Source organism: Lasiodiplodia theobromae (assembly GCF_012971845.1).
Source record: "Lasiodiplodia theobromae strain AM2As chromosome Unknown scaffold_28, whole genome shotgun sequence".
NCBI classification, from domain to species: Eukaryota; Fungi; Ascomycota; class Dothideomycetes; order Botryosphaeriales; family Botryosphaeriaceae; genus Lasiodiplodia; species Lasiodiplodia theobromae.
In genome coordinates, this window is record NW_023336486.1 from 139,819 (window position 1) to 154,408 (window position 14,590).

The window sequence follows — 14,590 nt, forward strand, 5'->3', positions numbered from 1 at the left end:
ATCAAGATGAGCTTCAGAAGTTAGGGCTAGGGTGACGATGTCGGAAGCCGTGAAAAGCCGAGGAAGCAGAAAGGAAGCAACCAGCAAACGGCGTGTCGCACGGGGCGTCGGAATCGGCCAGGTGCCGCCGGCTGGCAATCCGCTCTTGCCGAACTCGGTAACTCGGAGAGACGTGGCAGGAGTTGATGAGCAGCCACAAGAGGTGAGGCTTTGAGCGACGCCTTCATATACATAGTGGGCATAGGGGATATGCGCTTGGAATAAAGAGCACACGAAGACAAGCTGCTTGCTAGGTAACGACTAAAGGACGGTGTTTTCCACGACGTTGTTGGGTGGGGACGCCGGCCGTTGGGCATCCCAATCCGTGCAACCAAGGTCTGATTGTTACGCAGATTCCACTCAAATACAAACTTCAAGCTCTCCAATCGGTCAGGTCGCCAAGAGGATGCAACATCCCAGGACGTCTGTCGAGTCTCAGCAGTGGCATGTCAGACAACCCCACAAGCAGGACGAGTCCAGAGACCACCCGAAGAGAAGATGGAAATATCAAGTAAAAGTCCATATGAGACGACGGTCAATGGCGTGAACAGCTAGATTTCCACGAGCATAGCGCGTCTGGGCTGTCCGGGTGCTTGCCGCAACGTGACGCGTAGGTAACCGTAGGTTGAGAGTTCCGGCGTACCAGGTTCAGTGCTCCCACGGTACCATGATGGATCAAAGCATCATACATTCCGGGGATAGGGCGAATTGTCATCGTGATGAAAGTGGAAGTGGAAAGACGTAAGTGAGTGATGGGTCTTGACGTGAGAAAGTGATGCTCGCCGGGTAAGTTTGGGCCAATTGCGGCACGGTCACATGATGGCGCGCAGCGCGACTCTAACGTCATCGCTCGCTTTGATGCGATTGCGCTCTCTTCAACACCTCCACCACCGCAAACGCCTTTTGACCCACCAGGCTCGCCCCCGTCACGCGAAGCCACATCCCTCGATTCGCAAGAGTACGCGCACTTGAACCTCGCATATCTTGTCTCGAAAGCCCTACCTACGCTCAGCGACTGCCTGGGCGTCGCGCCGGTCTTTGTACATACGACGGTTGTGAACAATGTAATCGGTGCCAGCGGCAGTTTATCCACCATATACTCGCATACATACACTTCCGATGATTCCGGCTTGTCGACATGGCGAGAGCGAAGGCAAAAGTGGGGAAGGCAGCCGGCACACCCAGAGCGACTCGAAGATCAGCTAGGAACAAGCGATTGGATGATGCGCCAGCCGCCGCTGTCCCTGATGTCTTCCAAGAGATGCTCGTGGAGGCTGCAGCGGATAACACCGAAGATGCTCGTCCCCTGAAGAAGCGCAAAGTCGAGACGTCTGCTGAGGAGCCTGCCCTGCCTAATGCAGTTGATCGGGAAAGCAGCAATGGGCTAGAAGATGAACCACCTAAGCTGCAAACCATCATCGATGACTCCGAGTCCGATGATAGCGACATGGATTGGGAGGAAGTGGATCTGAATCAGCAAAATTCGGATGCTGTCCTGCCGCCGCTTACGAAAGCCCAGGCAGAAGAGACTCTCCAGATAGAGATAGGCAACGATGACACAAAGAACAAGCCGGCGAGAGCCCGTAGGAAAGCAGCTACTGCTGCCGAAAGAGCCATGAGACTCCACATCCACAAAATGCATGTTCTGTGTCTGCTGTACAACGCGCATATCCGCAACGCATGGTGTAATGACGACAAGGTCCAGGTATGCACACACTCTATGACCCATACGGAAGATTTTTAACATGACTACAGTCTTCTCTGAAGAGGTTTCGAAGCTCTCGGATCATTAATCTGTTCACACCCGATCCGAACCAGTCACAGTTAGCGGCATCCAAAGCATTCAATGACGGTCTTATTCTTGCGAAGGATGCATGGAAGAAATTCAAAATCACATCTCTAGGGCTAAGGCGAGCGAAATGGGCTCACGATACCAAGGAGCTGGAAGTTGTATGTCACACAATTGAGTTCAAACTTGGATATGTGTTGACTAGTCGTAGTTCAAGATCCCTGAAAACGCAGACCCGGTTATGGACATCTCAGACTTCCGCAAAGCCGCAGTTTCATTCGAGGGATCGCCAGATACCGGTGCGATGCTTTTTTGCGCCTTTCTTAGATCGCTTGGGGTGGATGCCAGATTGATTTGCTCTCTTCAGCCACTTCCATTTGCCGGTGCTCAGCCTACTCCAGCATCTTCCGCCAATGATCAAGGAAAGGTTGTATATGCAGATGATCTCAGCGACAAAAAGACAACACCACCCCCAAAAGCAACACCTCTCAAGAGGATCACGAGACTCGGGCGCCCTGGACTGAATTCCTCATCTTCGCGCCAAGCAGTTACCACGTCACCTGTGAAACCGAATAAGACAATTCCTCATCCTCGATTTCCAGTCTTTTGGGTCGATGCCTTTAATTCTGCGCAACAGAAATGGGTTACAGTGGATCCAATCGCCACCGATACAATTGCGAAACCGTCACGCCTCGAACCACCATTAAGCGATCCTGATGTTAGCATGGCATACGCCATAGCCTTTGAAGATAACGGCGTAGCAAAAGATGTCACTCGCCGATACGCAAAAGCATACAATGCAAAGACCAGGAAATTGCGCGTTGAGTCAACCGAAAATGGCGACCGTTGGTGGAGAAAGGCTCTGAAACTGTTCAGGAGGAGAACAATATTGGTACCACTATAACCAAGTCACACATCCTCGAGGGCTAGTACTAACCCAAACCAGGACAGAGACCAAGTCGAGGACGCCGAGCTATCACGCCGCGAAGCCCAAGAGGAAATGCCCAAGAACGTGCAAGACTTCAAAGACCACCCGTACTACGTCCTCGAGCGCCACCTCAAACACAACGAAGTCATCCACCCCAAGCGCGAATGCGGCAAGGTCAACGTCGGCACCGCCGCCACCACCAACCTCGAGCCCATCTACCGCCGGCGCGACGTCCACCAGCTCAAATCGGCCGACAAGTGGTACCGGCTGGGCCGCGAAATCAAGCCGGGCGAGCAACCCCTCAAGCACGCCAAACCTCGCCGCTCAAGACAACGACAGCCATTCGCCGACGACGACGGCGAGAATGAAGATGCAGAGTCCCTCGGCGCCGCCCTCTACGCCCCCTTCCAGACGGAGCTGTACGTGCCCCCGCCCTGCGTCCGCGGCCGCGTCCCGCGCAACGCCTTTGGCAACCTCGACGTCTACGTCCCGTCGATGGTGCCGCCGGGCGGCGCGCACATACGCGACGCGCGCGCCCGCATCGCTGCGCGGATGCTCGCCGTCGACTACGCTGACGCCGTCACGGGCTTCACTTTCCGCGGGCGCCACGGCACCGCCGTCGTCGAGGGCGTCGTCGTGGCGGAGGAGAATGCGGAGGCCGTGCGCGCCGTGCTCGAGGGAATGCGGGATGCCGAGCAGGATGATGAGCGGGAGAGGCGCGGGAGGGAGGCGGTCAGGTTGTGGCGGAAGTTTTTGCTGGGGTTGAGGGTGCTGGAGCGTGTGCAGGAGTATGCGAGTGCGGATGAGCGGAAGCAGATGGAGAAGGAGATGAGGGAGCGGGTGGAGGCGGAAGAGAGGGAGGAGCAGGAGAGGGTGCGGGCGGAGGAGATGGCTGGTGGCTTCTTCTTGGCGGAGGGCGCGGGTGAGAAGCCGGCGGAGCCGACGGCGGGGAGGATGCTGGCGGCTGCTGGGCATGATGAAGAGTACTACGATGGTGGTGATGGTGGAGGCTTCTTGCCTGATGAAGGGGGAGAAGAAGAGAAGCAAGAGACTGGAGATGATCTCTTCAAGAGCAGAATCATGGAAAATGCGCCTGTGCGGCGGCTCGTATCGCACCAGGGCTTCGATGGTGCTGATGACGACAGAGATTCAGTTGGCGGAGGTGGGTTCCTTCCAGAGGAAGGCGGCGGTTTCGCTCCCGAAGACGAAGACAGATCCATCCCTGAAGGTGGTGGTGGCTTCGTTCTAGAAGACGGCGGCGGTTTCCTGCCTGACGGAGGTGGGGGGTTTATCCCAGATGAAGAAGATGTGGGTGGTGGCTTCGTGAGAGAAGATACGACTGCTCAGCAGAGCGTTAACTATATTTCGCCTAAGGAACCGCAGGACCAGCAGGATCAAGATGTCAAGGCAGAAGCTCCCCCGGTGGCTTCCAAGAGCCCGGAGGCGGCTGACGCCCTCGACGAGCCGGCCCAGCAACAAAGATCAACAGGTGATCAGGATAAAGCATCTCAACCCGTCCGAGCTCTTTCCCAAGAACCCGGACCAACATTGGATACTCAACCACAGGGGAGCAACATTGGCCAGTTGGATTTAGAAGGCGATGCACAACCATCGAGGACAAAAGCGCAGTGGCCTAAGGAGGTCGAGCAGGCGGCTGATCCGGAACAAGCATCTTCGGGCGACGACGCAGATTCATTGCCTTCACACGATCCGGAGGATGAAGATGCAGAGCCAGAGTGGCTGGCAGAAGAAGTGGTTAGTGATTAAACTTTGTAAATAGTGTTTGGGCTGTTGGAAATAAAATTTTTGGCTATTTGGCTCACATTTTGAAGCTGTGGTGAGAAATTCTTCATTGATTGTGTATATGGATCACCTTTGATAGCAAACCTTTAGGACTGACGTGAATGAAGCCGACAACCTGGATGCACTTCTCCCAGTTGGTGCCTCTCATCCCCCGTGCGCCGTCCCCATAGATTAACAGAAGCACTGAGGACGTTTTAATTGCATGCAATCCACGCCCCATGTATGCCTTGGCAGAATAATTTCTCAAAATTTATCACATGCCTAACAATCAATTCACGTGAATGTATTGAGTGATACGTGTAGGTTTCAGCAGGCCCCAAGGTGTGGAACGAGATGAACGGCTTGCTTATAAGTACATACAAGAGCTTGCGGGATTCTGTAGATCACGGAAACGGATGGTAAGAGGGCGAGAAGGAACTCGCAGCTGGGACACTGCCTCGTTTTGGATGTGCTTTCTTCAGACCACGAATCTAGGCTGCGCGTACCGTTTCAATTTATCTGTCTCCTTTTAAACCCCCTGTACTTCTTTACCTTGGAATAATTGTGGACGGTAACTTTGTGTGATAATGGTGACGAGGTTCGATACTCTTTTGGCTGTCTACTGCCGAATCACTTTGCTACCCTGCATCATGAAGCGTTGGTGTTATCTATTTCTTTTTCCTTTTCAGCATCTTCAAATCTACATCGGCCTTGCTGGATCCTACCCCTCCACCAAGACGAGTTGCTTGGTAGATCGTTTGGTACCATCCGACCGCTAGCCTGGTAAATAATAGATCAAGACTTGGAGAAAGTGAGAGCGAGTAAATATAAACTTGATGAAGAGGTCATGCAGCGCCTTTGCGGTCACCGCCCCCATGCGTCATCCCCCATGTCTCGCGCCTAACATGCGCTCGTGCACTCGATTCAGCAAGATAGATATGCCTCGTGCTTCTGCACGTTGTGCTCTGCATATCCATATGTCCTCCTGCTGTTCTCCCTAAGACACACACACCCCATGCCTCGCCTCTTCGGTGCGGCCTACGGAGTCTATATTAACGCCCCACCCTCTCCCACTCCTAAGCCTTCCTCCTCCGTCTACAACCAGTGTCGTCTCCCAGACTGATGTCCAGCAAACATTTTGGCTGATAAACAGTCATATGGGCTGAAAAATACTTTACTCGGTGTGTCTGTGCTTCTGCATCGCTTGGATGACACTCGTTTTCGTTGAAGATGTCTTTCGAGTATTAATTTGTTGCGGCTCTTTTCGTCTAATATGAAGGTGATGCAGCATTATCATTGAATGGTGAGGATCAGGAATTAGTGATGATAAATGTCAGCGATATTTAGATAGAGTCAGATCATTCATAGGACTAGAGATGTACGTTTTATAGTCACGTTAGGATAGGTCTGCCCGGGGGTCGACTTGCAGCCAAGCACATCATGAAAAGTCATGGTAGTGGTTTTTTGTTCTTCACTTTGAATCAAGATTCCATAGAAGCATCACCGCAAACTTGGGCATCTATACCTCTATTCAAGTGTTCTGTCGTTCAAGAATCAGAATCTCATGAAGAGGCAGGTATATTACATTCGTGTAATCCGTCATAGCTCCCGCCAGTGCAAGAAATCCCATCACATCGGCCATCCAGCCCGATTTTCAATCTTTTACTCCGCCGCACCGCCCTCGGTGTTCTCCGTGTCCGGCTTCGCCAAGCCGTGCTCCTTGAGCAGGGCATCGATCTCGGGAGCGGACCACAGGTGGTGGTAGATCTTGCCGGACTTGGTGCGGCCGACGGTAGCGAACTCGACTGGTGTCACGTTAGCAAGTGGGGGCCAATCACAAGAGATGGGGATGATCCAAAACGCACTCTTCTCGCTGCTCAGCTTGGTCGAGTCCATGGTCTTGCTGAGCACCTTGACGGCCAGGCCGCAGGCCTCCTTCAGGTCGCACTCCTCCTTGTAGTCCTGCTTGAGCAAGCTCTGGGCGCTGGCGTTGTTGGCGCCGACGCTGGTGGCCTTCCAGCCGCCGTAGTTGCCGGACGGGTTGCTCTGGTACAGCTGGAACTGGCGCTGCGGGTCGTAGCCGGCGTAGATGAAGGACACGCCGAAGGGACGCAGACCACCGTGCTGCGTGTAGCCCTGCTTCAGATCGCATAGCCGGCGCACCAGCTGCTCGCACGGGATGTCTTCGTTGTAGGTCAGCAGGTAGCGCTGGGCGGCCTGGCGGGCGTAGTTGATGAGGATGTTGGCGTCGGCCGTCATGCCTGCTACTGCGCAGATCATGTTGCTGTGCGGGGCTCCGTTAGATTATTTGAGGAGAGGTGGCATGGGTGTGACGCGGACGCACTCATTGAGGATGTACAGCTTCTCGGCGGAGGTGTCCTGCTCCAGCAGCTTGCTGGTGACCTTGCGCTCGGCGGCCAGCACGATGCCGTCCTGTGCGAGGATACCGAGAGCTGTGCCGGCATGCGAGATGGCCTCGAGCGCATATTCGACCTGGTACAGGCGGCCCTCGGGCGAGAAGATGGTCGTCTGCGTGCACACTGTGAGCTACTACTGCCGGGCCAGCGAGGCAAGCTTGGGACGGCTGACTCTTGAATCGTATCTCCGAGACATGTTGAACGGCGGCTATGCGGGTTTAGACGAGGGCCTACGGCGAGCGAATCGATGGAGCAGCGGCGGATGAGGGCGTGGCGGGAGGGCGAAGAGTTGTCGGTGGATGGTGGTTGTGGTGATGGGCGAGCTCCAGGCAAGCTCCGACGCGTAGATCCAGCGCCCGCCGCGCCAAGACCGAAAGCATCATCGCCCGCGACCAACTTTCCGCCCACCACCTCCCCGTCCACACGTCCTGCGCGCCATGTTGAAGTCGACCTACAAGCCCGCGCCTGCGGCACCTGCCCCGCCCCCCTTGCCTCCGGGCTGGACTGAGCACAAGGCTCCCTCAGGTCCGCAATTGCATCCTCCATAGTCTTTCGCAGCTCACACTTGTCGCAGGCCACACCTACTACTACAATGCCGAGACTAAAAAGTCGACCTATCAACGCCCTGTCGCCGTCCCCGAGCCCGTTCAACCACAGCCTCCAGTCCACCAGCCTTATGACCAAAACGCTTTTCCCGGCGCGCCGTACCAGGCCGGCTTCCCTGCGCAATACCAGCAGCAATTCCCTGTCCCACACCACGGCGGCCGCGGCGGCTTCCGCGGTGGCCATGGTTACCAGGACCGTCGTCGCCACCAGCCCGAGGATAGGCCCAAGCACAAGTATGCGATCCCGGACTGTGCGCCGTGGGTGCTCGTCAAGACGAAGCTGGGGCGACGGTTCGTGCACAATCCGGACACGAAGGAGAGCTTCTGGAAGTTCCCCCCAGATGTGATGAAAGGCGTTATAGAGTTCGATCGCATTGAGCGGGAGAAGAAGGAACGGATAGATCGTGGCGAGCCGAGTGATCTTGAGGATGAGGAGGCTGCAGCTGCTGAGCTGGCGGCTGCTGATGAGCGCGAGGGCAGTGGTGTGCGTCCCTCGGTGACGCCTGCAGCAGACAATAAAGGCTACGACAGCGAGGAGTATGAAGAGGTTGAAGTCACAGATGAGGAAGACGCTGAAGAAGAAGACGGGCCCTCGAAACGACAGAAGACTGGGGAAGAAGGTGAAGAGGCTGTTGAGTTTGACGAGGATGATATTGCGTGGCAACTTCAGGCCATGGGTGAAGATTATGGTCTGGACCCCGGCGAGTACGGCGATGTTGGCGAGGACCTGCCAGAGGGCGCAGAAGGTCTGCCGTTGACCGACGAGGACGCCAAGGCCCTCTTCAGGGACCTACTTGACGATCACAACTGCAATCCCTTCTCCACCTGGGACAAAATCATCGATGAAGGCCGCATCATCGAGGATGACCGCTATACTGCTCTCACCACTATGAAGGCTCGGAAGGAAACTTGGGAGGAATGGTCTCGCGATAAAGCACAGGCGCTCAAGGAGCAACGCGAGAAGGCCGCAAAGGAAGACCCTGCAATCCCCTATCTTGCGTTCCTACAAAAATATGCCACGCCAAAGCTCTACTGGCCCGAGTTCCGCCGCAAGTACAAAAAAGAGCCCGAGATGAAGAACCCGAAGCTTCTCGACAAGGACAGGGAAAAGTGGTACCGCGAGCATATCAGCCGCCTCAAGCTTCCCGAGAGCACCCGCAAATCCGATCTGTCTAGCCTCCTTAAATCTCTGCCCGTCACCCAGCTCAATCGCTCGACATCGCTGGCTAACCTGCCATCGGCGCTCTTGCGTGATCTGCGATTTATTTCTCTGCCAACCTCTGTAAGGGATTCTATGGTTGAAGCGTATATCTCGACGCTGCCTCCCGCGCCAGAAGCTACGGGTCAGTCCACAGAAGAATTGGAAGAGGCAGAACGGAAAAAGCAGGATCGTGAACGGAGAGAAAAGGCCCTGGCGGATCGTGAGAAGAGGGTACAAGAAGAAAAGAGGAGACAGCAGAGAGATTTGGCTTATGGAAAGGGCAGACTCAGAGAGGAAGAGGAGGAACTGAGAAGGGCTATGAAGATCGGCAAGGAGGGTTTGAGGGCGCAGCTAGGTGATCTAGGGGAGAAGGAGGACGACAAAGAGGAGGCAAAAGCTGAGTAGATAGCAGAAAGAGCCCCTCTTTCCGGGTATAAAATATGTTGTTAGATCTGACGGGTTTGTTTCCAGCTTTCTTTCCATGCTGTCTCGACGAGGTACTCATATCGGTGGAATCTACCGCATATGTGTTAGTACACGACGGCAATGGTACATGTGCCCCGAAATTGCAATAGAGCGTAAAAGTGAATACTAATTCTAGAAGCCCAATTATCCCACGTTTCAGTTGTGCAAGAAGCCATCAACGAATGGAAGACGTCTTTAGTTTCACCGCCAAATCGAAGGCCGGCCCGTACATGATCTCATTGACATAGCATTCTCCACACAAGAGGTAATGCTGGTCGACACGTCGGAGCACTTGAGGTAACCTGACACCAGCGAGGACAACGACAGAATCTCCCTTTTGTGCGACACTCGGGCCCAGACCGAAATGACCTTTCTTCGTGATGAAAAACCGCCGATTCGCGCATGCTCTGTCGACTGCTAAGCTATATCTCGAGGGGCCAGTCATTTTCAAACCTTTAGGCCCACGGAGAAAAGGAAAGCGGTCGCTTAGTCTCCGATGGAGGCAGCAACCGAATTGGTGGTTGAGGTACCGGTCAAGCGTTCTGCTGTCCGGTAGGTCGCTCAAGAAACTCGCAACATTCCCAGTGCCGTGTTCGTGACGGGGATGATCGATATACAGACGACTCCTCGTCGATAGATTCTGCAGGGTTGGAAGAGCCCCAAGCGCGGCTGCGAGATTCTTCAGAACATCGGCTTGTTGAATGGAAAGGCTTTTCGCTGTCGCGGAGGCCAACTTTGTTTCTTTGATAACGTTGAGAATTTCCTTCATTTCCCGGAACATTCTTTTTTTGTCTGGAGGCCCCATTGAACTTGATGTGCTGAAGACCTTTGACTGCCAAACTATCGAATCCACTTCTGAACCATCGACTACAAGAACTCCGGTAGACTGGACCACTGGCGCTCTGAATTCAAGCGGAGCCTTCGCTTTTCCCGGTGCCAAGTGCAAGAAGGGATCGAAAGATGTGGTGGCTCGCTTTACATCCCACCGAGGGACCCAGGACGGAAGACTCGAGTTCGAAGAGAAGGTATCTTCTGTGTGTTCGACGATAGACAGAAGCTCGGACAGACCTGAGAGTGAGGGCTCCTCCAGGAGGCGCTTGGCAACGGCCAGGTACAATTCGTCTCTTGTTTGGGAATAGTCGATTGGGATGAATTCGCTCCCGTCATCTTGCTCGAACAAAGGGTGACCAAGAAGTGCGTATATCTTATCCAGCGGATCAGTTGCCTGGTATGAGCGTGCTTCATTTAGGAGTTGGAAAACATTCAAGTTGAGCAATCTCCGATCCTGTTTGAACTGGAAGAAATCTTCAATCATCAGTATCTTTCTCACATCCACGTTCAAGCTGTCGTAGAACTCGAGAGGGAAGAAATGGAAGATACGGCACAACGACTCCCAGTCGATTTTGTAACCACCGCAAAAGAAGGTGGCATCTTTTGCGAAGCCAATCTCTTGTAGGGCCCAGACACGCCCAAACCAGGGTAGCTGAAGTACTACTTTAACTGCGTTATACAAATCCCGATCCTCCGGTCTAAAAAGGTCGAAGGGTTCCATTGATTGGCGTCGTTCACTTTCATCCAGGGAATAGAGCCAAGGATGGGCTGGAATGACATGTTTCAATCCGTCTGGGCCAAGCCATACAAGGACCCTACAAGCCTCTGTATAGATAGAAGGCATAAGCCGGACGTGGCGTCCACGCTCTTGGAGATCATCTTGGTTGATGCAAATGGCATCGGCCCACAGGATTTGGCTGGTCGACTTGGAAGAGGCTCGGAATTTCTTGAGTGCATCGTGTAGATTTCTGGTGATACGTAACGGCCTACGGTTGCAGATGATGGTGCGTGTGTCGGTAGGGCGTTCCCAGACGTAGGAAATCGCCTCATAACGTGGTAGGTCGTTTATGGAAACAACGAAGAGGCGAACAAAAATTGTCCCCAATAGAGAGCGGGGAAATAGTTCAAAGAGGCGTATATATCCAGAGTCCGGAAGAGGGTCGTAAGTGTACTTGAAATTCAGGATCCCTGTGTTCTGCGATGGCTGTTCGTCGAGTTCGATGGCGGTGTAGGATTCCGAACCTCCTTTTGGATCTTGTCTCGGCTTTGACCCAAAAAGAAAGGTCTTTAAAGATTCAAAAACCATTTTCGTCTGAAGTCAGCTTCCCAGGATTGCAGGCTATGAGTGTAAAATTCAACGGAGGAGGGATGTTTTTGATGTGAAAAATGTTGAAATAAAATGCTGAATACGGTACCAATGTACCAACCGTGGTTCAGCGGGTTGAATGCGACCAACTCAACAAAGATAGGCCCTTACCTACTCTGAAACAGACATACAGATGATCGGTCGAGGTTGAGTGAGTACAGGTACGCAATATGCGTATTTGGAAGGGCTTCTTTATGCAATTACGCGCAGGCTTTCAAACGTCAAGAAGCCAACACACCGTCACTGACTGGAAAAATGGATTATGCTACGAGCTATATCTAAGGCGAGCACCATTGGGAAGTCTCTTTGTAGTTTTATTATCCGCCGCAATTGTAAGTATGTGTCCATATAGGCAACAGTAGATGTGGTAATTATGCAAGTCTGATCGACCTGCAGTTAACCCCTGCGAAAGTCTCAACCCACCATTTATCTTCTCCTTTACAAAAACGGGTAAATTTAGTTTTCTGCTACAATATAGCTTGAACCAACGGCCCTGAAAGCCATGGTAAGCTATAAGCTAGTGGGAAAAGGACAGTTGCAGCTATATAGCTGCACAGTGCGGCTTTGGAGGATCCGGTTCAACCTGTGGGTCCCCAGACACTGAGAAGGGTTAAGCGAAGGGACCATGATCGACGTTAAGGACGACACGTCAGAGGGGAATGTGGAGACACCAACACCAAAACAGACGTGGGTCTCCATGCAGGGTTCGCTGTCTGTAGACGGTGAGGGACAAAACCATATCTCCGTCTCCCTCCAGCAAGGCGCACAAATCTTCGCACGCCCATGTATCCGGACACACGACCTGCTCAATTATGCACTCTCCCCCAATCACGCTGCCGCCGTTTCCCGAATGGGTGCAGCAGCTAGCGCACATCCTGCCCCTCGCCGTGTTCGTCGAGTTCGTCGACGCATCGCTGAAGCTGCACGCCTTCCAGCTGAACGGCCTCACGCCCCTCTGGAACTGGCCCATCACGCCCAAGGACGCGCGGCTCCTGCTCTCGACCCGAGACAACACGTCCAACGCCTGCCTTCTCGACCGCGCCGACAGCCAGGGCAACGGGCTGCAGTGCATAGACGCGCGGTACGGCGACTGCTACCAGAGCAACGCCCCCGCGACAGTGCGCCTCTGCGTGTCGAACGTGCGGGTGACCCAAACAGTGGCGAACCCCAGCCGCTCGCTGCTCGACTGCAGCACTGCCGCCGCCTCACGGACGCAACGGCTCGACTTCGTGCACATCTCGCCGGCGACGCCGCACGTGAGCGCCGGATCCCGGGTGCGCAAGGCGCTGTTCGGCCAGCAGCAGTCGTCGGTGCGGTACTGCCTGACGTCGACGCTGGGCTGGCTGCTGTGGATCGCCCTGACGTGCTTCGCCTTCCTGGCGGGGCTCTACGTCGGCGCCGTCTACCTGCTCCTGATGCCCATGAGCGGCGTGCTGGCCGTCCTCACCAACGGCGGCGAGCCGCGCACCCTCGGCGGCGTAGTAGGCAACTGCGTCGGCACCACACCTTCCTCCTCGTACTCGTCCTCGAACTCCTCCTGCGCCGGCTTCGCGCGCCTCATCCTCGCCGCCGACTCGCTCAACGCGAACGAGTGGTGGGGCTTCCACGGCAGCAGCGCGGCGCTGAACGGGCTGCTGCGACGGCCGCTGTACCGCGAGGGCGCGGCCGACGGCGGCGGGCTTGTGCCGGGCCTGTCGCGCGCCGTGCGGGCTGTGCTGCGCGCCTTCATCCTGGCGCAGTGGGTGCTGGCCGTCGCGGCGTGCGTCATGCGCGACTGGAACGCCTTCGTCGTCGCCTTCTGGGTGCTGTGGTGCGCCGTTGCCGCCAGCGAGGTCGGCTGCTTCTACGCGCCCGCCCGCCACGGCGTCGCCGACTGGCTCGAGTACGCGTGCAACGTGCGCATGCGCCGCGTCCGGGCCGTTTTCTCGTGTCGGAAGGCCATGTTGGGGGCGCTCGTGTACCTCAATCCCGATACTGTGGGCAGAAGGCTGCAGTGGGTTAATCACTTCTTCGAGGATGGCCCCGAGCGCAGGGAGTGGGAGTCGGCCCTGCTGGACTTTATTGAGACGGGGAGCTGCAATGATGACGAGTTGAGAGATCAGCCGTGCTGGGCGTGGATCGAGGAGGGCGTTGAGATGGGGAAGAGGATTGCCGAGGTGCTGGAGCAGCAGTCGGAGAAGGGGAAATGCTTGCCGGCATGACCGTTTGTGTCGACCGATCGGTGACATCTGAATACGGAAGTTCTCGGTGGCTGGGAGGTGGGGAATCTCTCCTCGACAGAGCATTTCCTTCATCGGTTCCGCAAGACATACGGACTCGACTGCCAGGCTCACTTCCCCTTGTATGGACCATGCAAGGCCATGTGGGACCGTCTTCATTGGAAATGAAACTGACAGCCTGCTCTGGTGAGAGTAAGGCTGCCTTCAAGTGCAGTGGCAGCCCATCGACTCAAGTTCCGAAGAAACAATACGGAAGGCCAGGGTACGAGACCCAGGACTGACCCATCGGATACCGACAATGGCTGATTCATGGGAAAATAAACCAGACCGCAAACCTCCTCCGCTTCACAACCTTCCGTTCCTAGCCTGGATCTGAGCATGCACGATTCTTTGGTGTTTATCAGGGACGTCGAAGTTCCGATCAACGGTAGATCTGGCAGTGCGCCTCTGACAACACCACCCTCCTCCCAAAGGTCGTGCCATACATCAAGTCAAGTAATCCCTGTTGGAAGAGAAGGAAAAAAGAAATACTCCTCGAAATATCAACTTTAATCTCTCTACTGTTTGGCGAAGTCACAACGGACAAACCGATAGCTAATCACACATTTCTATTCCCTGGATAGCAGATGACGTCATGTATAGTACAGTATGCCATCGTAAATTAATGTATAAAAGGAGACAGTGCAGTGTCCCACCCTCTATAATCTGAACATCAGTCAAAGAAAGCTCCCAAGATATTTGCTCACAAACTCGTTTTGGGTGGAAAGTGTTTACTACTTAGGCGCAACTCGAAAAAGAAAAAGTGGAGAGAGGATGGAGGTGTGATATGAGCGTGATGTGAATATCGGTAGATGGAAACGTTAATAGCGTTTGGCGACAGATTATAATAGCGAAGTGCTGTAGCATATGCTAGTGATGATTAGGATCGGGTAGTGACGATGCTGGACA

General features: G+C 54.5%; 4 protein-coding genes across 4 annotated transcripts; 3 read left to right on the forward strand and 1 right to left on the reverse strand.

Moving 5' to 3' along the window:
• Positions 1–1,300: 1,300 nt before the first annotated feature.
• Positions 1,301–4,523, forward strand: LTHEOB_8673 (DNA repair protein; the record flags this gene model as incomplete). Its single annotated transcript, XM_035518176.1, has 5 exons — positions 1,301–1,744; positions 1,795–1,989; positions 2,040–2,127; positions 2,569–2,720; positions 2,775–4,523. The coding sequence occupies 5 exons, from the start codon at positions 1,301–1,303 to the stop codon at positions 4,521–4,523; spliced, it is 2,628 nt and encodes an 875-aa protein (XP_035369978.1).
• A 1,677-nt stretch (positions 4,524–6,200) lies between these two features.
• Positions 6,201–7,151, reverse strand: LTHEOB_8674 (Proteasome subunit alpha type-4; the record flags this gene model as incomplete). The annotated part of the gene is made up of 4 exons (XM_035518177.1): positions 6,201–6,343; positions 6,404–6,822; positions 6,883–7,067; positions 7,128–7,151. 4 exons carry the CDS (start codon positions 7,149–7,151, stop codon positions 6,201–6,203), a joined length of 771 nt encoding a protein of 256 aa, XP_035369979.1.
• Positions 7,152–7,392: 241 nt separating this feature from the next.
• On the forward strand, positions 7,393–9,166 carry LTHEOB_8675 (WW/Rsp5/WWP domain-containing protein; the record flags this gene model as incomplete). Its single annotated transcript, XM_035518178.1, has 3 exons — positions 7,393–7,480; positions 7,530–8,842; positions 8,909–9,166. The coding sequence occupies 3 exons, from the start codon at positions 7,393–7,395 to the stop codon at positions 9,164–9,166; spliced, it is 1,659 nt and encodes a 552-aa protein (XP_035369980.1).
• A 3,069-nt stretch (positions 9,167–12,235) lies between these two features.
• On the forward strand, positions 12,236–13,624 carry LTHEOB_8676 (uncharacterized protein; the record flags this gene model as incomplete). The annotated part of the gene is made up of 1 exon (XM_035518179.1): positions 12,236–13,624. One exon carries the CDS (start codon positions 12,236–12,238, stop codon positions 13,622–13,624), a length of 1,389 nt encoding a protein of 462 aa, XP_035369981.1.
• Positions 13,625–14,590: the final 966 nt, after the last annotated feature.